The sequence below is a fragment of the Cervus canadensis genome, chromosome 21 (assembly GCF_019320065.1).
Source record: "Cervus canadensis isolate Bull #8, Minnesota chromosome 21, ASM1932006v1, whole genome shotgun sequence".
Classification (NCBI taxonomy): Eukaryota; Metazoa; Chordata; class Mammalia; order Artiodactyla; family Cervidae; genus Cervus; species Cervus canadensis.
The window spans coordinates 58,251,131-58,273,874 of NC_057406.1; the positions used below are offsets into that span (position 1 = coordinate 58,251,131).

At 45.7% G+C, this 22,744-nt stretch overlaps 1 protein-coding gene and 1 long non-coding RNA gene across 2 annotated transcripts; both read right to left on the reverse strand.

The window, feature by feature from the left end:
* Window positions 1-159: 159 nt before the first annotated feature.
* On the reverse strand, window positions 160-21,391 carry LOC122424058. Its single transcript, XR_006264283.1, has 5 exons — window positions 21,380-21,391; window positions 21,227-21,234; window positions 14,564-14,567; window positions 14,351-14,359; window positions 160-332 (listed from the first exon to the last, which is right to left on the reverse strand). It is a non-coding gene; the product is annotated as an uncharacterized LOC122424058 (long non-coding RNA).
* On the reverse strand, window positions 16,342-16,637 carry LOC122424053 (NADH dehydrogenase [ubiquinone] 1 beta subcomplex subunit 1-like). Its single transcript, XM_043441698.1, has one exon. It carries the CDS (start codon window positions 16,588-16,590, stop codon window positions 16,435-16,437), a length of 156 nt encoding a protein of 51 aa, XP_043297633.1. The 5' UTR covers window positions 16,591-16,637; the 3' UTR covers window positions 16,342-16,434.
* Window positions 21,392-22,744: the final 1,353 nt, after the last annotated feature.

Consider the following 22,744-nt stretch of genomic DNA (forward strand, 5'->3'; position numbering starts at 1 on the left):
CTACAAGGGGGTTGCTCCTCTTTGGATGAGACAGATACCATACACCATGATGAAGTTTGCCTGCTTTGAACGTACTGTTGCCGATTCTGTGGTGTCTGTGTTGAATAAAGAGAAGGGTAGCAGTGCCTCTCCTGAAATGGCAGGGATGGGACTGATTTAGAGGTGTATGGAAGGGACTCTTTGCTCACATCATCATGATCGGCACTCTGACTGCACTACAGTGGTTTATCTATGATTCTGTGAAGGTCTACTTCAGGCTCCCTCGCCCTCCTACCCCTGAGATGCCAGAGTCTCTGAAGAAGAAGCTTGGGTACACTGAGTAGATAAATGAACTGAATTTGCGTGTTGATCAGTGTTTGAGGAAAATACAACTGGACGAGAGATAATCCAGGCTTGCAAAGCATGCCAGCTGATGAGGACAGGAAAAAGCAGCACACGGGAACGAGGTACCGAGGGTAAGAGCCAGGGCAACACTGGGAGATAGATTTCACTGAGGTAAGACCAGGCAAGTACAGGTATCGCTATCTGTTGGTTCTGGTAGATACCTTCTCAGGGTGGGTGGAAGCCTTCCGCGCTAAGAGAGAGACAGCAATAGTGGTTGCTAAGGAGATAGTGCCTAGGTACGGGCTGCCAATGACTATGGGCTCTGATAATGGACCTGCCTTTGTGAGCCAGACTGTACAAGGGCTGGCCCAAGCTCTGGGAACAAAATGGAAGTTACATTGTGAATATAATCCCCAGAGCTCAGGACAGGTTGAGAGAATGAATCGGACCCTAAAAGAAACTTTGACAAAGTTGGCAATAGAGACTGGCGGGGACTGGGTGACCCTCCTTCCCTTCGCACTCTTTCAGGCATGTAACACCCCTTATAAGCTGAATCTTACCCCTTTTGAGATTCTGTATGGAAGACCCACTCCTGTGTGTATTAGATCCTAGATGGAAAGGCCCTTATGTTGTTCTCCTTACCACTCCTACTGCTGTCAAGGTCGATGGGATTGGACCCTGGGTACACTGCAATCACGTGCGGCAAGCCACACCAGAAGAACAGGAAAAAGCGCGAGCAGAATGGAAGGTGAGTCCTCACCCGTCAAATCCACTGGGAGGTCTCCTAATTCTCCTGCTGATCAGCGACGGGAAGACTCATGAGCTGCTCAACGAGACCTCAGGAATCCACCCTCCGAACACCTGGTGGCCAGACCTTTACTTTGACCTAAGGGGAATCTTCCCCAGGAAAGGACCCCGAGGGAAATACCCACAATTCGGGCCATGGGGAGCCGTGGGGACCGGGAGAAAACTCAGCCAAGAGGGGTTCTTCGCGTGCCCGGGCAACATAAGAAATAACTGGAAAACCTGTGGTGGCATGGAAAGCTATTACTGCAGGAGCTGGAGCTGTGTAACCTCTTGTGATGGGCCCCAGGAATGGGAAGTAGGAAACAGAGATTTGGTAGCCCTGAGTGTGGCGCAGTCCCCTGGACCAAGTACCTCAGATAATACGGGGGCAATTTAACCAAGCTTCACTATCTCTGCAAGGCCAAGGGCTTTCCTCCCTACAAGCCGAAAGAGAGATCGGGAAGCCCAGCAGAGATGGTTTGAGTCTTGGTTTCAAACCCTCCCCCTGGCTGACTACCTTAATTTCCACCCTCCTGGGTCCACTTACAGTGTCAGTGGCCCAAGATGGAAAAGAGGAAGATTCCTCTACTTGAACAACAGACAGGGGGGAATGTGAGGAGAGCAGAAGTAACACAGCTTAGATTAGGAGTAGGCCTTCCTACTTGGTAAGATTATCAGGCCACCTGGATACAACCAATTAGCCAAATAGGACCAATTAGCTTTCACTTAATACTGACCGCTGTTTGCCAATTAGGAAATTAGGAACGGGGCGGAAACCCCCAGGAAAGTCCCGCGCGCCCGAAAGTATTGACCAATGAAATTGCTTTGCAAACGTGTAACCAATCCGCTTCTCACCCTATAAATTTGTGTAACAGCTTGGGCTCGGGGCTCTCTGACCCGCACCACTGCGTTGGTTGTGGGCGGAGAGTCCTGGCTCGAGTCAGTAATAAACTTCCCTTTCTGCGAGTTGCATTGTCTTGGAAGCCTTCTCTCTTCCCACTCGGGGATTCGGACATCAGGCATAACAAGCAGCGGCTGCTGCAGGAATTTCACCTAGCCCTGGATTGGGCGGCCTCTGGTCCTGGTGGAGCACTGGGCCAGCAGGTGCATCATCATCCAGTATGGGGGAGGGGCAGGTCATCCTCGTCGAAATCCTGCCAGATCCCAGAGGGAGAAGGGGGATCAATGTGTCTTCACCTGCCGGTCAGCAAGGCCAAACCAGAACACCACGTGGTCCACGACTGTTTCTCCCTTGAAGTCCTTTCTGCCTTGGTGGGCTTGATCAGGTGCAGATGAAAACATAAATGGGTTAAATATTCCATGTCCCAGGCCATCTCCGGAAAAACCAATTCATACTCACTTATGTATCCCCCTCCTTCTAGCCTGACAATTCCGAGGGGGTCAAGAATTTTACAGCAGACAGGACACCTCCTGGGGGAGGGCAGAATATGAGCATACAAGGACCAGTTTCCTATCCTAAAAATCCCCTGGCAATCGCTAGGAATAATTTTCCCTAAGACGGCACCTCCTAAATGACCTTCGCAAACTCCTTTCCTAAGCCCTAGCACGCTCATCGACCTGTGTACCAAGCAATCGCTGCTGCCTGCCTATTCCAGGCTCCTGTGGGTCCGTGCCCCTTCTATTCCCTCCCAGGGGGTGATCAGGCCCCCTCTCCCACCCTGCCAGGTGGGTTCCTCCTCACCTGAGGGCTCAGTTTCCCCACTGCCATCCACTACTTGCTAATGTGAAAGGTCCGGGCATTGAGAAGCAGAATCCTTCCAGAAGGGTGAGGCGCCTTCCCCCCTCTAGAAGATTCAAGTCACAAGGCCTCGGAGTAGTCCCAAATGGGACTTGTCTCTTCAAAGTGAGGAGTTTCCCGGCCAACGAACCAAATGTTGTAGCCAGGTGTTCTGGGAAACAAAGTCACTCAGAAGGACAATGCAGGTAGTGGAGTGCAGTTTATTACACCAGCGGGCCCAAGGCAGAGTCTCCACTTAGCCAAGGACCCCGACCAGTTTTTGTGAAAACCTTATATACCCTAAGTGTACTTGCTCAAACCCACCTCCCCAAATTCCTTGAAACTAGTCTGGACAAGGTAAAAGATACAATCAAAGTTAACCCATGATTCATGTGTCACAAGACTAGATAAACAGTGGATATTTATCAATAGGCCTGTGGTCATATCCCGATAAACATAGTGGAATCTACCACTTTGCTCTGTTACAGAGATAATTAGTATATTCTTTTAGGCGATGGAGAGTCCAAGTACAAGTCCTGAGGCTCTTTTATCTGGGGGGTCTGGTTTTCCATTGGTATGCCATTTCTATAGACACTGGGCACAAAGTTCAGAGTCCATTGGGAAGGGTGAACATGCGTGTAGCCTAATGTTTGCAGCCTGGCCTAAAATGGAGCCCAGCTCTGCCTGTTTCCTCCTTCAATATCGTGTCCCCTGTCCCCACAGATTCTGGATTTCTTATCCCGTTCTGGACTGGTTTCTCTCTAGGTCTGCTGCATGCCCAGCTAGGATCCTTGGATTCCCTTCTCTCTGGTTGATGTTCCTGATTCCTGGATCCACATCTTTCATGGTTATGTCTTATCTCACCCCATAAAAACACACACACCTCCTTTTCCCCTGCAGCTCATTCCCAAATAACTTTCTCAGAAACAACTATGATGGTAACCTTTCTATTCCCCCATCTAGCTCCATTTCTTCTGACATTTGTTTGTTCAATTTTCTGCAAGCTTTCTTTGATTTTCTTTTCCATCCTTTCTTTACAGTTATTTTGTAAACACTTTATTAGTTTCCAAGATCTATTTTTGTTTGTTTCATTATTTATTTCCCTTTTCCATGTACCTTGTTCTCATTTTATGAATAAAACAGCTTTCTAATCTTCTTCAGACATGGGTTTGAGTTTTCAAAATTTTTCAATTTTCAAAATTCTCTGCTTTGTGACTTCTCTGGTGGTCCAGTGGGTAAGACTCCATGCTCCCAATGCAGGCGGCCCGGGTTCCATCCCTTGTCAGGGGAGTAGATTCCACAAGCTCAACAAAGAGTTCAGATGCCACAGCTAAAATATCCCACATGCTACAACTAAGATCCAGCTTGGCCAAATAAATAAATAATATTTTAAAATTATCTGTTTCTTCTGATGTCATTTTTATCTCTTTTTTCCAGGTTGTCATATTTCTCATATGTCTGATCCTGGATTGCCCATTCAAATTAAGATGGAGAAGGGCTGACAGGCACATTTTTGTAAAGTGATTGGATGAGGACCTGCGATTTCCATAAAACAGAAATTTTTTTCTGGAGTCTTTCCATTCTGATTTCCCCCCTTTGTTGCAGACTTAAGGCTGCTGTGAATATGGGATGCACCATGGGATTGGTGAGCTTGTCCCCTGCTCTCCCCTCTGGCTCCCTCTCATCTTGGTCCCTCTCTGGGACTCTGCCATTGGACCATTTTTCTTGCCTCTACTCACTCTTGCTGTTTCTCTCACTCTACTCTTCTCTATTCAGCTATCACTTCTCCATTCACTCAGTCCTCAAGTATGTGTTGAAGACTCTAGGCTTGCCACCATTCAGGCTTTTTTTTTTTTTTAATTAGCCACAGAATGAGGAGAGGCAGAGTATGGGTTCTTAAGCCCAAGAGTGGGTTGGAATCCAGTCTATGCTGAACCAGCTTTCTGAAATTGGGCAAATCACAAAGCATCTATGCTTTAGCTTCCTTAGCTATAAACAGGGATACATGGGTACAGACTTCCAGCTTATCAGTAAATATGCTTTATAATTTGTGAAATCTTAGAGCAAATACCAGTGCAGAACAAAATCAGAAACACAAACCACTCTCATCAATAGCTGTTACTGTAACTATAAGGACCTTTACTATCATTTCAGCCAGGTTTCAGAAGGGGTAGTTAATAAGTGCTTTCTTTAATTCTTAAAATAGCACATAAACATAAGCAACATTTGCTTTCTTTCGTCATCTCACAGCACAAGATAGTCACAACCAGAATCAAAAGAGATTCTGTCAATATAAAGATCTGCTACTTAAACAACTGAGAACTGGCAAGACTGAAAGGCTGGACACACCATATGTCATGAGTGTGAATGTAAATTGGTGTAGTTTCTTTCCAAAGCAGTGTGGTTCTAAGTATAAAATAATTTTAGGTATTGATCCACTCAGACACAGTTATTCTACTCCTGAAATAACTTAAGGAAGCAGTCAAATGCACGCAAAGTTTTCTACAAGAAGGGGGTTCTTTGCACTATTATTTACATAAATAATTAGAAAGAGCTCCAATTTTAACAGTCAGGGAGGACAGCAGAGAGGATGGGGCACCATTCAGGTCCTCAGCCACCCAGAGCAGGGCTGCAGGGATGGAGTGGGGCTGGTGGGACTCCAGGCCCTTGTGGGATAAAGACTCTTGCAGAAATAAGGAGGACATGGGCTGTGGGAGCTGAAGCACCAGGAACTTTATCAAGGCAGAGACTTGAGCACAGGGAGCAAGACATCACTTCAGAATGAATGAGAAGAGCTATTTACTGACAAAGATATATCCACAAGTATATGTTTTTGTATATTAAAGGGTACAGAACATAGTCATCACAAACCTGGGATTTGGATCAGAAAGACTTGGGTTGAATTCCAGGCTCTGGAATCAGTGTGAAAATTTGGGCTGACCTAAGTTTAGGTGAGTTTCAGGAGTCTGCAAGTCATAGATGCTAGATCAAGATCACCTATTACCAATCAGTAACACAAGTGTTCCCAGCCTCACATAATTTCCAGAGTATTCCTTCCTGTCTGTTCTTCTTTGTCTGGCTTTATTGCTCCTATAACTTTGCAGATGACTATCTCCTGTCTTATTACCTGTTCCTTATACCCCAACAGGAGATCAGGACTCTGACTTGGCCTGGAGGGAGCTGGTGGGATGATGAGTAACTTTCCTTAACTAGTTAGTGGCCAGCAGAACCCAGGAGACAGAGAATCATGCTGGGTCAAGTCTCTGGTGGCACTCGTGGCTGTCCCAGGGGAACCCACCAGAGACCTGGCCCCTCACTCTTCCTGCAGTCACTGCTCACTCACGATCAAGCCAATAGTCTGCTTTTTCTTCCCCAAGGGTGACGCCACACCTCCTTCCAGCCTGACGCAGACAAGGAGCTGAAGGGAGATCTCTGAGACCCCCTGCTACCACCAGCACCTCAGAAGACCTGGGGACTGCTCTGGTAGTCAACTGTCTCTTATCTAGCTGGTTCCTACTTGTGACCCAGAACTGAGGTGGTGCCAACTGACTGAATTAACCTAGAGAAGAATCAAGAACCAAGAAGGGACTGGATAAGCATCCTCGGGCCCCCCAGAGGAGTCAGGGGATTCCCCCACCCAGGGATCCATCCACAAGGCCTCCTTCCAGGACCTCTACTCAGGGAGACAAGTCTAAGGGATTCACTTTCTCCCCCTGTTGTCCAGTAAGTGACTCAGAAGTGAAGCCAGGACAGCCATCGTGAGCAGGGACAGCAGAGGGAGCCTCCAAAGCCAGGTGGGGCAGAGAGGGGGTCCCCCAGCATCCCTGGAGCTCCTCCTGTCCTCTGCCTTTGTCCAAGCTTCCTCCTGCTCCCAGATCCTGGAGCATAACCACAGAGGCCATTTCCTCCAGTTCTCTCCCTGCCTCCAGCCCAACTGCCCTGCAGGCGTCAGCCAACTCTGAACTGAACCCCAGTCTGGCTTTTGCCACCTGTCACCTGTGTGACGTGGAGTGCCTTACCTTACCTCACCTGTAAAATTGGAAAAGAATTTCCCTACATTGTGATGAGGATCAAATATAACATGTGTCCATGGCCCGGGGCCACTACTAGGCAGTAGGTCCTGCCTAGTGTGGTGCTATCCCCTCTACCTGGAATGTGTTCATTTCAGTGGAAACCTCTCCCTTCCTCCTGAATCCCCCCTTCCCTGTTCTGTGTTTAGACACCTGCCAAGTGCTCTCATATATAAGCACCTGCTTATCAGGTGGGATACCTCAGGCAGGTACAGACTCTATTGATCTCAAATGCTCCCCTGCAGACACCCAAGTGCTCAGTTATTCCCCCATCCACTCCCACCCCAATCAATCAATACACAGATTTACTGTTTTGGGTTCCCTCCACTTGAGCCCTGTATTCCTTTCTCCCTTAGTGGCACAGGAAAAAGAGAAAAATTAATAAGTCTTCATGCTGCAGGACAGAGAGAGGAAGAGAGATTTGGATTTTCTTCTAATAAGGACACTGATCTTACTGGATTAAGGCCGTACACTTATGGATGACGTCATATCATTATAATTACCACCTTAAAGTCCCTATCTTCATACAGTCATTGCAAGGGTGAAGGGGCGTTCAGGGCTTCATCTTATGAATTTGGGAGGAAGAACAGTCCCCCCAAAGTCCCAGGTGAATCCATCATCAGTACCTAAGATGACTACTGCTCAGGAGGATGAACTTTAATCGCTCTAAACTCGGTACGATTTACCTTCCATCATAAGTTCTTCTAATCTTTTTATTTTTCTGTCTAGAAGGCAAAAGCTTTTTTAAAGATGTCATTGAACATTTCTTGAAAGAGTGAGCAAGGAAGAACTGCATTTCCTACTCACTAAAGAGAAACCCTGAGAGAGTTTTGTGGCTGAGGCTGATTTATCCAGGTAACCCACACAGGTGTGCCAAGAATGTCACCTAAGTCACCCAGATCCTCCAAAGAAGATCTCACCCAGGCTAGCTTCCTCCTGGCAGGCACATCTCCTCCAGGCTACATCCTATGAATGGGGTTGAGGATGTTCCATCTCAAGAATGCATGAGGAATATTTCCTCCACATCATTTGCTGGCAGTATGTAGCCTCAGGTTGAGAAGAGACAGAAACCTGCGAGAAGAGCAGGTTATGTGACTTGGGCAAGTTACTGAACTACTCTCTGCTTTAGTTTCTTTATCTGTTCAGTTTTATTGTGAGGACACTGAGATCATGCATGCAAAGTGTTTCATATGATAGCTGGTATAGAGTAGATACTCAATTAATGTTAAATTTTAAAAGCTTGTTGGAAAGACACAGGGGTCAAGAGTCTTCTTCTAGGAGATGAGAACCAAGAAGGATATCCTTTGGGACAAGTCAGGAAATCCTGACACCAGCCAGCATCACTTTGTGTTCCTGAGGATTCTGACTCTATAGAGTGCTTTCGTTCCCCATCTTAGGGACTATACCAGCCCTGCAGGATCCAACTTGCCCACATGACAGAGAGGCTAGAGAGGAACCAGATGGAGCTGGTGGGGTCCTGGCTCTAGCCCTGCCCAACTCTGGGGCTCTGGGCTTATATGTTAGAGTCTCAGACTTGCCTGTGTCCAATAGGAATAGCAATTCAGTCTGATGGACTATGCTGATGGCCTCAGAGTGAAATGCAGGTCAGAGGTGGGGAACCAAGTACAGTCATAAGGCCCAGGGAGGCCTGCATCAGGGTCAGACCCAGGGTCAGGGTGGAGCAGAGGGTCCAGGTTGGAGGACGAGTAGGCAGGCTTGGGCAGCAGGACCAGGACTAGAGTGAGGAGAGCGGGCCCCAAGGACACAGAACTGAAGGGGCTGTGACCCTATTAGAGATCCCCTGAGTAGGAGGGGGGACATTTCTTCCCTCCCTGACAGAATCCCCTCATGCTGGGCTAGAGGGCCCTGGGTGACCACGTCCTCCACACCCTGCCTGGGACCTAGCTTCTCCCTCCATCTGGGACCCTCTTCTAATCTGCATGGAGCCTCCCTGACAGTGGAAGGCCGTGTGGCTCAGTGAGCCCTCCTAGGTCACAGTGAGTGGCTGTGACTGTGTGTCATTTGAGGGATTCTGAGGAGCCTCAAGCATCCCCACCAAAGAGGAAAACGCTTCCTCCACCAGTTGTGCAAGTGCCGGTCTCTTCAGGCTCAGCCGTTCAGATAGATGTTTCCCCAAGCCTCTTGAATCTTTAGCTAGCTAGCTAGCTAAGTCACTTCAGTCGTGTTTGACTCTGTGCGACCCCATAAATGGCAGCCCACCAGGCTCCCCTGTCCCTGGGATTCTCCAGGCAAGAACACTGGACTGGGTTGCCATTTCCTTCTCCAATGCATGAAAGTGAACGTGAAAGTGAAGTCGCTCAGTCATGGACTCTTAGCGACCCCATAGACTGCAGCCTATTGAATCTTTAGAGGTTCCACAAAGTTGCACATGGCCTTGGAGGGCAGGCTTGTGAAGCTGTCTCAGGTAAAGTGTCAGTTAGGCTGGTGATATCCAAGACATCTGGGTGCTGGGTGACGGGTCAGGAGTCAGTGAGGTAGGCTGGAGAGTCCAAGAGGAACCAGGGCTCACAGCACATCTCCTGCTTCCCTGTCAACTGGGGCAGTGGATGGACCCAGTGATCTTCCTCTGGAAAGGTCAGGGAACTCAGGCTTGGGGGAGAGCAGATGCCAGGCAAAATTAACATTAAGGGTCCTTTTAACTCTGAGTTTTGATATTTTTCAAAATTCCAAGCACAGAGAGTTAGCCAGTCTGAAAATTCTGGGGGCACAATTCCCAGGACTGTCCTTACATTTGACAACAATGGCAAATTTGGGAGGTTCCCACAACTTACTTCAAGTTTAAGAATTCCCTCAAGGGATGCACAGACTCACTGAAAGCTGTCATGATCCCAGTTACAGCTTATTACATGGAGGGATGCACTTTCCCATCAGTCACAGGGCCGAGTTTGGGCATGTTTTGCACACGAAGCTTCCATTGTCCTCAGGACACGTGAATGTCCTGGATTCAGTGTGTGGCACGGCACACAGAACACTGCCCTCCAAGGACACTCACCCTGTTTAAAAAATTATCCTGCCCTGTGGTCTCCAGCCCCTCCTGGAGGTCAGACTAATGCCCTAGAGTCCAGCTTCTCCAGAGATCAGAACTGATACCACATGACCCAGAGGCTACTCATCACCTTGTCAGACTGTCCAATGGCCCAGGCAACAAGGATACTCGTATCAGCCAGAATATTCTAGGGGCTTAGGAACCACTTCCCAGTAGCCAAGGGTAAAAAATGTTGACTCCTCACTATACACTCAGGCCCTTGAGTGACAGTTTTTCTGCTCTAATCCCACTTGCCTTTGTTTGTCTGTGGAGTTCCCACTCTACACACACTTTAGAAGTGATGGTGGGATCTGCCTGTGAGGTGTCTTTATCAAATACTTCTCTTAAGAGTATCCTAAGGTGACTTTTGCTGCTTTATTCCAGGATTGGATATGTACATGGAGCATCTACAATGCCCAAATATGTGTTTAATATTGAAAAAATGTTTGCATTTGTAAAATTCTTTCCTGGTGATTTATAATAACATCTGCAGCTTATGCAGAAGAGCTCTTGCTGAACCTATTCTACAGACTAACATAGTCTTTCTTAGTACCTTGACGTTCAGATAGACTACATAAATATCTGAACAAGCTGCACAGAACCTTGGCCGTGGGGGACTAAGACAGGCTCCAATGAGGCCAGTTGGACAGAAAGAGGTTTTTGGAGGAGTTTCCTCAGGTGAAACAGGAACTTGAGGAGGGCATAAAAAGCCCCGTGCCCTGGCAGACAAGGGTGACAAAGTGCACAGAGACTGCACCATCTCCCAGGTGGTCACCGCCTCTGCTGGCTCTGCGTCTTGCTTCCTGAGAGTCCTTGGCCTGGCTCTGCCACCCGTGTCAGCGGGGGCCAGTCTGACACTGTTGGTGGGATAGGGCTGGGAGAAGCGGCTGATGTGACTGGTGTGTCCACCATCATGGTGGAAAGTAAAAGCAGGACATCAGCAGAAACTGAAGTCAGTCACCCTTGTGTCAACTGGCATCAATGAGAAGGAGGTGACTTTGGGGCTTCTACATAAGATCACACCCCAGATTGTTTCCTCCACAAAGAAACTCTCCCAAGCCATGAAAGGCATTGGGAAGAACGTCCAAAACATCAAGCTGGCCACAGCTGACCCTCACTTAACAGCCAGTTCTCAGTGCCTCATGCCCGCTACTCAAGTCTCAGTCCAGATTGGCAAAGTCAGGAAAGCTTTTGGAAGGATAGCTCTTGCAGTGTCCGAAGGAGCCCAGATGGTGCATGCCAGTCACTGTAGATGTCTTCCATTTGATGGGTGTGTCCTTCCTGGTGAAAGAGGCAAAGCACTTGCATGAGAGGGCAAATACAGAGTCAGTTGAAAGGCTGAGGCAGCAGGTGCAGGTCCTGGAGAAGCATTTGGAAGAGCTCGCCCGCACCTATGGGAGCCTGCAGTAGGGCCTGACTCCCCCGCCCCAGGACAGTGCAGGGACCAGGCACACATGTGAGGTGAAGGCTCAGAGCACCTTGTTAGAAGGAAAAGCAGGGGGAGACAACACTGATGAAGCTGGGTGTTAGGGATCTGACATTTCTGTAGCTGAGCCCAGCAGGGGAGGAATGCATGCAGGTGGAGGATGGGGAGAGAGAAGGAAGGAGCCTGCAGCCTGGACTAAGGCAGGAGAGTGACGGGAGGGGAGACACCACTTATTTTGGACTAAAGAACACACTGGGGGCAGAACAGAGAGGCAGGGGAACTAGCAACGAGAGGCCAGGAATATGAGAGGCTTTAAAATGGGAGAAAGTCAAAGAGTTAAGATTATTGAGGCCCAGGAGAAGGATCTGAGGCTCCTCTATCGCCCTCCCGAAGCTTTGCTGTCCCAGCAAGAAGAGTCTCCCCCTGGTGCTGGTCTCTAGCCCTCCTTCTCCAGCATCAGCTCACCTTTGATCCCAGCAGGTTTATCTTAATTAGGCAGTGTCTTCGTTCTTTCTTTTTTTTTTCTAATTGAAGTATAGTTAACTTACAATATTCTGTTACTTTCACACATACAGTAAAGTGATTCAGTTTTACATGTACCTGTATATGTATACATGTGGGCTTTGCAGGTGGCTCAGTAGTGAAGAATCTGCATACCAATTCAGGAGATGTGGGTTTGATCCCTGAGGAGAAATATCAATAACCTGAACTATGCAGATGATACCACCCTAATGGCAGAAATTGGAGAGGAACTAAAGATCCTCTTGATGAAGGTGAAAGAAAAGAGTGAAAAAGCTGGCTTAAAACTCAACATTCAAAAACTAAGATAATGGCATCCTGTGCCACCACTTCATAGCAAATAGATGGGGAAAAAATTAGAAATAGAGACAGACTTTATTTTCTTGGGCTCCACAATCACTGCACATGGTGACTGCAGCTATGAAATTAAAAGGAGCTTGCTCCTTGGAAGAAAAGCTATGACAAACCTAGACAGCATATTAAAAAGCACAGACATCACTTGGCCGACAATGGTCTGTATAGTCAAAACCATGGCTTTTCCACTAGTCACGTATGGATGTGAGAGTGTAACCATAAAGAAGGTTGAGTGCCAAAGAATTGATGCTCTTAAACTGTGGTGCTGAAGAAGACTCTTGAGAATCCCTTGGACAGCAAGGAGATCAAACCAGTCAATCATAAAGGCAATCAACACTGAATACTCATTGGAAGGACTGATGCTAAAGTTAAAGTTCCAATACTTTGGCCACTTGATGGGCCAACACATTGGGAAAGACCCTAACACTGGTAAGGGGAGGAAGAGAAGGGTGCAGCAGAAGATGAGATGGTTGGATGACATCCTGGAGTTAGTGAACATGGGTTTGAGCAAACTCCAGGACATAGAGATGGACAGGGAAGCCTGGCATGCTGCAGTCCATGGTGTTACAAAGAGTCGGACACAGCTAAGCAACTGAACAACAACAAATGACCCATCAGCCCCACTACTGGGCATATACCCTGAGAAAACTGTAATCGAAAAATGCACATATATCCTAACGTACGTAGCAGCACTACTTACAATAGCCAGGACATTGAAGCAAATTTGATGCCCATTGACAGGTGAATGGATCACGAAGACGTGGTACATATATACAATGGAATATTACTCAGCCATAAAAAGAGTGAATTTGAGTCAGTTCTAGTAAGGTGGATGAACCTAGGACCTGTTATACATAGTGAAGTAAGTCAGAAAGAGAAAAACATATAATATATTAATGTTTATATATATGAAGCCTAAAAAATAATGGTATTGAGGAGCCTATTTACTGGGAGGGAATGGAGACACAGATGTAAAGAATGGACTTGTGGACACAGTGGAGGAGGGAGAGAGTAGGAGGCATGGAGACAATAGTGTCGACATATGTACACTATCAGGTATAGGATGGATAGCTGGCGGGAAGTTGCTGTGTAGCATGAGGAGCTCAATCTGGCACTCTGTTTTGACCTGGAGGGATAGGATGGGGGAAGGAGATGTATGTTTAATTATGGTGATTTGCATTGTTGAATGGCAGAAACCAATACAACACTTTTTAAAAAAACTTTTAAAATACATTTAAATAAATTTTAAAAAAATAAAGTGAGTGGGTGGGAGGGGTGACTATGCTATAATTTCCCACCAAGAAAGCCCCTGCCCACCACTGTCCCTCTTTCAGGGATGACACCCAGAGCCAGCTGTGTCCAGAAGACCCCAAGATCCAGGGAGGAGGCATCCTTGAGTCCCAGCAGCTCCTGAGGGGTCAGGGACTACAAGACGGGGTGGGGAGGGGGGCAGCTGCACATTTGCCCCCTGAACACTATGTGTCTGTGCTCAGGGGCATCTATTCCAGCCTGAACTCTGAGTGCTGGGGGACGGAACGTGAGTGTGCAGTATTTGGACAAATGGACATTGCAGGACATGAGCTGCTGATGCTGATGTTTGCAGGATAAGTTCTGCTGCCAAGCAAAAGCCCCGAGTTTGTGGCTGACACAAGGGTGGGGAGATGCAGTCGACAGATGGACTTGAAGTCTACTGTCTGGAGTATTTTTGCAACTGTGCTTTTTTGTCTTATGAGTCTGCAGTTACTAATTTTTAAATGTCTCTGATTCGAGAGCTGAATGATGGTGGTGAGAATTAGCGGGTAAAAGTAGGGGAGGTGGTGAGCCCAGCCTTGTGATTTTGGGCACAAGTGATTCGATGACGGAATCCTCTAAGTCTGCTTTCTCATCCTTGCACGGGAATGAAGAGAATAGCAGACAATGCAATGGGGCTTTGAAAGAAAAAAGAAGGTAATGCAGACACCTGGAGCCCAGAAAGTAGTGCTTCTTGTTGACTGAGCACTACTGTATGCCAAGCCTTGTCTCTACTTGTCTTACTCAGTGACACTGGAAGCTACACACTCTTTCTATGAACAAGGAAACCAAGTCACAGCAAAAACCTGGGGTAGGTGAATTCCAGGAGGACTGCATGATGGCAAATTCTCTCCCCACCCACATGCAAGAGGGAGACATGGACACAGCAGAACGGGGCCCAGAGTCTCTGTGGGCAGAGATTGTGGGAAGAGTTCAGGCAGCTTTCCCCCAAGGTTGGGGCTGTTCCAGGAGTGAGCTAACACCTGGTGCCAGTTGCAGTGGGTCCCCACGGACCTGGACCAGATCTGCTCCCTATGGCCACTAAGGACTCAGGCCACCAGGCTCACCTCATATGCCAGATAAATTGGACAAGTTTAGTGGACAAGTTTAATGTTTGTGACTCAGATCCAGCTAACATGGAGGATTTACAGAAGAAAATAATATTTTTTGCATATCTGAAGATTTAAGAATTTCTCTTCTGCTGGAGAAATAGCGTAGTCCAGAGAAGATACCAAAATGAGATTCAGAGAAACCAGTCAGCTTCCCCTGAGAGCTCAGTTGGTAAAGAATCCGCCTGCAATGCAAGAGACTCCAGTTCAATTCCTGGGTCGGGAAGATCTGCTGGAGAATGGATAGGCTAGTTACTCCAGTATTCTTGGGTTGCCCTGGTGGCTCAGATGGTAAAGAATCTGCCCACAATGCGGGAGACCTGGGTTTGATCCCTGGGTTGGAAAGATCCCCTGGAGAAGAGAAAGGCTACCCACTCCATTATTCTGGCCTGAAGAATTCCATGGACTGTATAGTCCATGGGTTGCAAAGAGTCGGACACAACTGAGCGACTTTCACTCAATTCATTTCAGCCAGCTTCCCCACTTTGGGTCAAGTCTGAACCTTAGTTTTCATTGTGACACAGGACTAATAAGTGCTTCCACCATTGGGTGTTGTACAATATATTGTTACGTGTGTAAAAATGTTTTGCAAATTGTAAAGGATTGAGGTGCTGTTGTATTTTTCCACAAATGTTGGGCTTTTCAAGGATTTTTTTAAAATGTTTGATTATGATAAAATATACATAACACCAAATTTACCATTTTAGCCATTTTAAAGTATACAGCTCAGCAACCAGCCCCACCACCCGTCCACAGAACATATTACATTTTGCAGAACGGAAACACTGCCACCATTAAACATTAACTCCCTCTTTCCCCCTCCCACAACTCCTGGAATTTACCATACTAATTTTCTCTTTTGACCTGCTTACACTTAGGGACCTCATATAAGCAGATTCAACTGTGCTTATCATTCTGTGACTGTCTCATTTCACTTAGTGTAATGTCCTCAAATTTCATCATGCTGTAGCACATGTCAGAATTTCCTTCTTTTTCAATGTGACTAAAATTCCATTGTATGTATTTGAAAGTGAAAGTTGCCCATTGTTGTCCGACTCTTTGTGACCCCATACAGTCCATGGAATTCTCCAGGCCAGAATACTGGAAGTGGGAAGGCTTTTTCTCCAGGGGATCGTCCCATTGTATGTAATATGGCTTTTTTTTCTTATCTGTTCATCCACTGATGGACGCTTCAGTTGTTTCTGCCTTTTGTTCATTGTGAGTAATGGTGCTATGAATAGGAATGTATAAATATCTCTTCCAGAGTCTTTTTTCAGTTCTTTTGCTGAATTTGCTGGATCATAGGCTGATACTAAATTTAATTTTTTTAAGGTACCATCACACTGTTTTCCACAGGGGCTAGATGTTATTTTTTAAGACCGTATCTTAGCACAATAGTGACAGCAGACAAGAATTCCCTTGGTCTCCTGATTGCCAGGAGGACAGAAGTGGCTGGTGCCCCCTGGGACATGTCCCAGGATGTCTGGTGTGGCTTTCGGGGCTCCCGCTCCAACCCCACCCACTACTCCTCGCCCTCTTGTTTTGGGATCTGCTGAACTTGAATCTGCTTCCTCTCTCCAGGTAAAGCTTGTTTACAATATCTTTAGAACCTAGTAGAGTGCTTTTCAGCTTCAAACCTCTAATCCAAATCAATTGCTCAATTATCTGTCTTTTTCTTCTTTTTAAATAATGAGTGTTTTTATTTCTCTTATGATTTAAAAAATGTGAACATTCTGTAATTCAGCTGTAGCCATTACTTCCAGGTGACTTCTTCATTGTTTCAATTCCCTTTTATATAACAGACTCTTGTTCCGGAAGGCAGTTAGCTTTTCATCATTCTTCCTGTCTAGATAATATCCAAAGACAAATCCCATAGGGACAAGTACATGTACCCAGTGGTCACGCACAACCTGAAGTAAGTTCATCATGACTGCTGTGGCCTTGGAGCCAACAACGACCCCACGACAAAGGACAGCGGCGAGCGCAGCCACTCAATTACCTGTCTTAAATTAGGATCCAAATTTTTTTTTTAACTAGGGAGAAAAATTAGGAAGAAAGGAGTTTACAGAAGAAAAAAAAAAAAGACAAGATTCAAACCAAATCTGACATTGGACATTTAACATTTGCAAACACCACGCCCAGGCCAGGCCCTCCTGATGCTCCAGCTCCTGGCTTCCTTACCCTCCTGCTTTCTCAGCCTGATCCAGGGGCCTGGAGGACTTCTCACTTTATATTCTTGGGCTCCAAAATCACCACAGCAATCTCTTTTTAGCAGAGCAAAGACTAGGTCTCAGCCTGGAACCCTTGGGAAAGAGCTCTGATGGGCGGCTGCTTCCACTAGGGTCACAGTCAGCCTTCCTCTTCCCCGCAGTTTCGTGCTCCCACATGATTGCCAAAGCCCCCCTTCAGATTATTGTGGTGACAACACCAAAGCATTTTTTAATTTCATGGCTGCAGTCACTATTCACAATCTTTGGGTCTTTGCTGCCCCTCCCTTACATTGCATTTCTCCACCTGCCTCACCAGGTGAAAGGTTGTTGTTCAGTCCTTCAGTGGTGTCCAACTCTTTGCAACCCCATGAACTGCAGCACACCAGGATTCCCTGTCCTTCGCTATTTCCTGGAGTTTGCTCAAGTTCATGTCCACTGAATCAGTGATGTTATTTAACCATTTTATCCTCTACTGCAACCTTTCCCTTTTGCCTTCAACCTTTCCCAGCATCAAGATCTTTTCCAATGAGTCAGCTCTTTGCATCAGGTGGCCAGAGTACTGGAGCTTCAACTTCAGCATCAGTTCACTGGAGTGAATATTCAGGATTGATTTCCTTTAGGATTGACTGATTTGATTTCCTTGCTGTCCAAGGGACTCTCAAGCACCACAGTTTGAAGGCATTGATTCTTCTCGCTCAGCCTCACATCCATACATAAATACTGGGAAAACAATAGCTTTGGCTATAACAACATTTGTTGGCAAAGTGTTAAATGTTCAACATCAAATTTGGTTTGAATCTTGGCTCCTCTCTCAACTCCCTTCCTTTCGGCTGTCTTATCTGCAAAATCAGATCAGGTTCCTGGCCTGCATTATGGGGTTATATAAAGACCAAAGTGATGGAATAATACTCAACACTTCTCTGTCCCTCCCTCCAAACCTGGGAGGTGAAGGAGCGGGGGGAGGGGGGGAGGGGGCCACGATGCCCCAGGGTCATGTCCTGGAATGAAGCAGCCCTGATGAAAGGTCAGGTTGACCTCCATGGGGGTCCAGGTCCACTCCAGCCCCTTCTTTTTGAGGCAAAGCAGAAAAGTAATGGCAGTCCACCTGCATGATTTATAAGGTATGGACATTTTCAACCCAGTTTCTTTAACTGCAACATGAAGCCAACAATTCCTAGAGCTGATGTGAGACTTAAATAGGAAATGTGTGTACAGTGCCAACTCAGACCCTGACACACACTCAACCCTCTGTTTATGGTGGCTCTTTGCTTGGGAACCAGACAGCACACAGGACTGACTTTCTGTTTTAGGGTTTTCTGTGAGATCTGTTATCAAGGAAAAATAAACCAAGGTCAAAAAGAACAGCATGCTATCAGCCTATCCCAACAAGCTTCTACATTGAACCAAATGGCATTAACCACCAAGGATCTGAGCCTCAGGTGAGTCACTGGGACCTGAAGGTACTGGCTCTGATAACTCTGATATAAGGGACAAGCCTAGAGATATCTGATCAAAACAGGTGGAAGGACATGGACACAGTGGCTGAGAGGTGGACTGAGGTCCCTCTCCCAGGTACCATGGGAGCAGAGTGCGGAATGGTGGTCTATGCATGGGAGGGTCCTGGGGGGTTTCTCAGAGGTGATGCCAGATTTGGGCTTTACAGGATGAACATGACTTTTCAACTCGTAGGACCAGGTGTTTCTGGCAGAAAGACCTCTGTGAGCAAATGTTTAGAACTGGCATGGGTGTGGCACTCAGTAGTAGTAGTATGACCAGTACACAATGAGCAGCTGGTATGTTGGGGGACTGTGCCATGTGCCGGTGGCACGAAGGTGAATGAGGCAGGCAGCTGGTGAGTAAGGATGAGAGCAGAGGGCAAAGGGGCCTGGAAAGGCGCTCATGGGGTGTCAGGGAATGTTTAACAGTAGGATTCCTGTGTGCTGTTTCCTATCTCTCTTGAGCCCTCTGTTCCTTATTAGTCCCTGTCAGGGGCAAGAGGAACAGGCAAGCTGCTCCCAGGACAGAGATCAAAGAGATGGGATGCTTGCATAGGGTTTCCTTCATTAGCTTTTCCATTTGGTGATAGGAATTATTTATGACCCTCTTTTGATATGGATCGCCTTTTGGCCTTATGGCCTCTATTGCTCCTTGCTTCCTTGGTAACTTGTAAAGTCTGGTCTCTTGCTCTTTATCTGAAGAAGCTACCTTGTATTATGGTATATATACTCTTACAGAATTCAATAAAGCACACTTGCTCCACCAGAGACTTGGGTCCCCGTGTCCTTCTCTCTCTCTCTCTCTCTCTCTCTCTCTCTCTCTCTCTTTCTGGCTGATTCCCTGGAGCACAAAGGATGGCTGCGTAACCCAGGGAATATTAGCCTCTTTCCTTCTTTCACTTTCTTATCGTCGACTCCAGACCACCAGGTTCCAGTCCATTAAAGGACCCCAACAAGTGGCGCCCAGAACAGGGGCCTGGTATATGTGGTACTTCGGACAGAGTGACTCAGGGCCAATTGAGGCCGGTAAGTACAAGGACATGGGTCAAACAGCTGGAAAGTCCCCTCACTTTTCTACTTTACTTCATCATTTATTTAACATTCAGGGACTTTTCAGTTTCACGCCAAAAATTAGAGGCTTGCCTTCACACAATAGTCAAACATAATCCCTGGTTCCCTGATGAAGGCAGTTTTGATTTAGAAATTTGGCATCGGGTTAAAGAGAATGTTGAACAAGCCGCCAGACAGAGTAAAAATATTCCAATTGATTTCTGGCCCCTGTGGGCTCCCATCAAAGCTGTAATTCTGCCATTTCAAGGCAATTCTAGCCCTCCAGATATTCGACAACAGACAGAATGCTTATTACATGAATATGAATTAGATGATGAAACTTTACAAAAGGCCCAATTAGAACAACACAAAATATTTCAGAATTTTCCTACAAGCCCTGCCCCGGCTGCTCCAAATGCTCTTCCTCTGACATCAGGTGCGAATCCAAAAGTCTCTCTTTTTCTAGAACCTAATGATTCTGACGACTCTCCTGAGATACTTTGTGACACCAAAACTGGGAATACTTTTCTGGATAATAATGATAAGTCCTTAGCACAAACTCATATTTGCAAAAAATTACTACCTACTCACTCTCCTTCACAACAGAGGCTCTCTGAATTGCTGGCTTTGCAATCACAAGTCTCTGAAGCTGATGGTTTTTCTGCATTCCCAGTTTTTAGAAATGCTAACACTCAAAGACAAATAATACCTCAATATGAAGATATTAACATTTTTCACATGCAACAAATTAAAAAGACTGTAACTATGTATGCCCCACATTCACCTTTTACTAGAGAAATTCTAAATGCTATGGTGTCTTCTACTGGAACCTTTATTCCCTGTGATTGGCGAACTTTAATAAAAATCTCTCCTTAAACCAGGAGAATATCTTCAGTGGACAAAGTGGTTTCAAGATATAGCCAGAGATCATGCTAACAAAAATGCTCAAGCTGGCGCTCCCTAAAACCAAATTACTTCTGAAGTGTTAACTGGCACCGGACAATTTGATGCTATAGAAGCTCAAATACAATGCCCTCCTTTGTTGCATGAACAATTAAAAACAGTGGCCCTTGAAGCTTGGGATAGAATTACTCCTCAAGAGGAACCTACAGGTAGCTACACTAAAATATTGCAAGGACTTAATGAAACTTATGCTGATTTTTCAGCTAGATTGGGAACTGCTATTTCCCATACTGTAATAGGAGAAGAAGCTAAAAGGCAACTAGAGAAATTACTTGTTTACGAAAATCCAAATCAGGAATGTCAAAAGGCTATAGCCCCAATTCATGAGACAGGGACTATTATTGATTATTTGAAGGCTTGTTGCAATCTAGGATCAGAAACTCAAAAAATGCAAATGCTAGCTGAAACAATGGCTGCTTGCTTTAAAAAAGGGAAATGAGGGATGTTTCACATGCAGGGATAAGAACCATTTAAAAAGGGATTGCCCTAAGAAAGCTAATAATAAAACTCCAAAAGTCTGCCCCTGCTGCCATAGGGGAATGCATTGGGCCAAAGAGTGTAAATCTAAATTTGATATTGAAGGAAAACCTATTTCGGGAAACTCCAGGCAGGGAACCCCACCCCCACCCCAGGTCCCCTTCAACAAAAACCAGGGGCAAAATCCATCTTTTCCCTCAAACCCTCTACATCCGGCAGGGCTGCCGTCGATATGCCAGCCCTTAATGATTTTCTCCTTTACCCTCAAGCAGTCCCCTCTAGAATACCTACCGGCTTTTTTGGGCCCCTGCCCCCACAAACCTTCGGTCTTGTACTTGGCTGATTTAGTTTGACTTCTAAAGGATTACTGTTCAACCTGGAGTAATTGATTCAGATTATAAAGGAGAAATTCAAATTATGATGTCATCTCAGATTTTATGGCAATTCAAAAAGGGGGACAAAATTGCTCAATTACTCCTTTTACCTTACATCTCTATTAACTCCTCTAATGATGTACAGACAGGCAGATTCAGCAGTACAGATAAAAACAGTCCTTATGGACATTATTGGTATCTGAATTTGACTGACCAAATATAAATATCAAAATTAATGGTAAAAGGTTTCCTGGTCTCCTCGATACTGGATCTGATATTACTATTATATCCAAACATTTCTGGCCCAAATCCTGGCCTGTACAAAAAATCTCTTACCAAACTGCAGAAATTTCTCAAACCAAAATACAAGAAGTTTATCAAAGTGTTCAAATCTACCCATGTGAGGTACCAGAAGGTCAACCTGCAACATTAAAACCTTATGTGATAGATGCATCCCTTAATTTAATAGGAAGGGATTTACTTATGCAATGGCAAACTCAGATTTACATTCCACATTTTTCCTAGGGCCACTGCTCATTTAACAAATAATACAATTATAAAAATAACTTGGAAGTTCGATGAGACCATTTGGACAGAGCAGTGGCCCCTTACAAAAGAGAAACTACAGGCTGCTCCAGAACTTGTAGATACACAATTAGAATTGAAACATATTGAGAATCTTGCTCTCCTTGGAACTCTCTTATTTTTGTTATAAAAAAGAAATCTAACAAATGGCATCTCTTAACAGACCTTAGAAAGGTTAGTGCATTTATGAAACCTATGGGTGCATTACAACCAGGAATCCCATCACCTACTGCTATTCCTCAAAATTGGGCACATTATTATTACTGATTTGCAAGACTGCTTTTTTAATATATCTCTACACCCTTTAGACGGAGAGATTCACTTTCTCTCTCCCTTATCCTAATCATATCGGGCCTCATAAATGATACCAGTGGACTGTATTGCCTCAAGGAATGATGAATTATCCCACCATGTGTCAGTACTATGTAGCTAAAGCCCTTGAGCCTGTGAGAAAACAATTTCCTGACTTTCTTGTTATCCATTATATGGAGGATATATTGTTTTCAGCTCCATCCATTTTAGAAACTCAACACATGTTTGGTATAGCTCTACAATGCTTAAAAAACTCTGGATTAATCATTGCCCCTGAAAAAATTCAAATCTCTACTCCTTATCTTTACTTAGGATTTGTTGTTAATAGACAACATATTACTCCTCAACTAACTCAGATTCGTACTGATAAATTATCAACCTTAAATGATTTTCAGAACTCTTAGGTGATATAAACTGGATTAGACCCTCTTTAAGTGAAGGCACTCAGTCATGTCTGACTCTTTGCGACCCCATGGACTGTAGCCTACCAGGCTCCCCTGTCCTTGGGATTTTCCAGGCAATAGTACTGGAGTGGATTGCCATTTCCTTCTCCAGGGGATCTTTCCAACCCAGGGATTGAATCCAGGTCTCCTGCATTGTAGACAGATGCTTTAC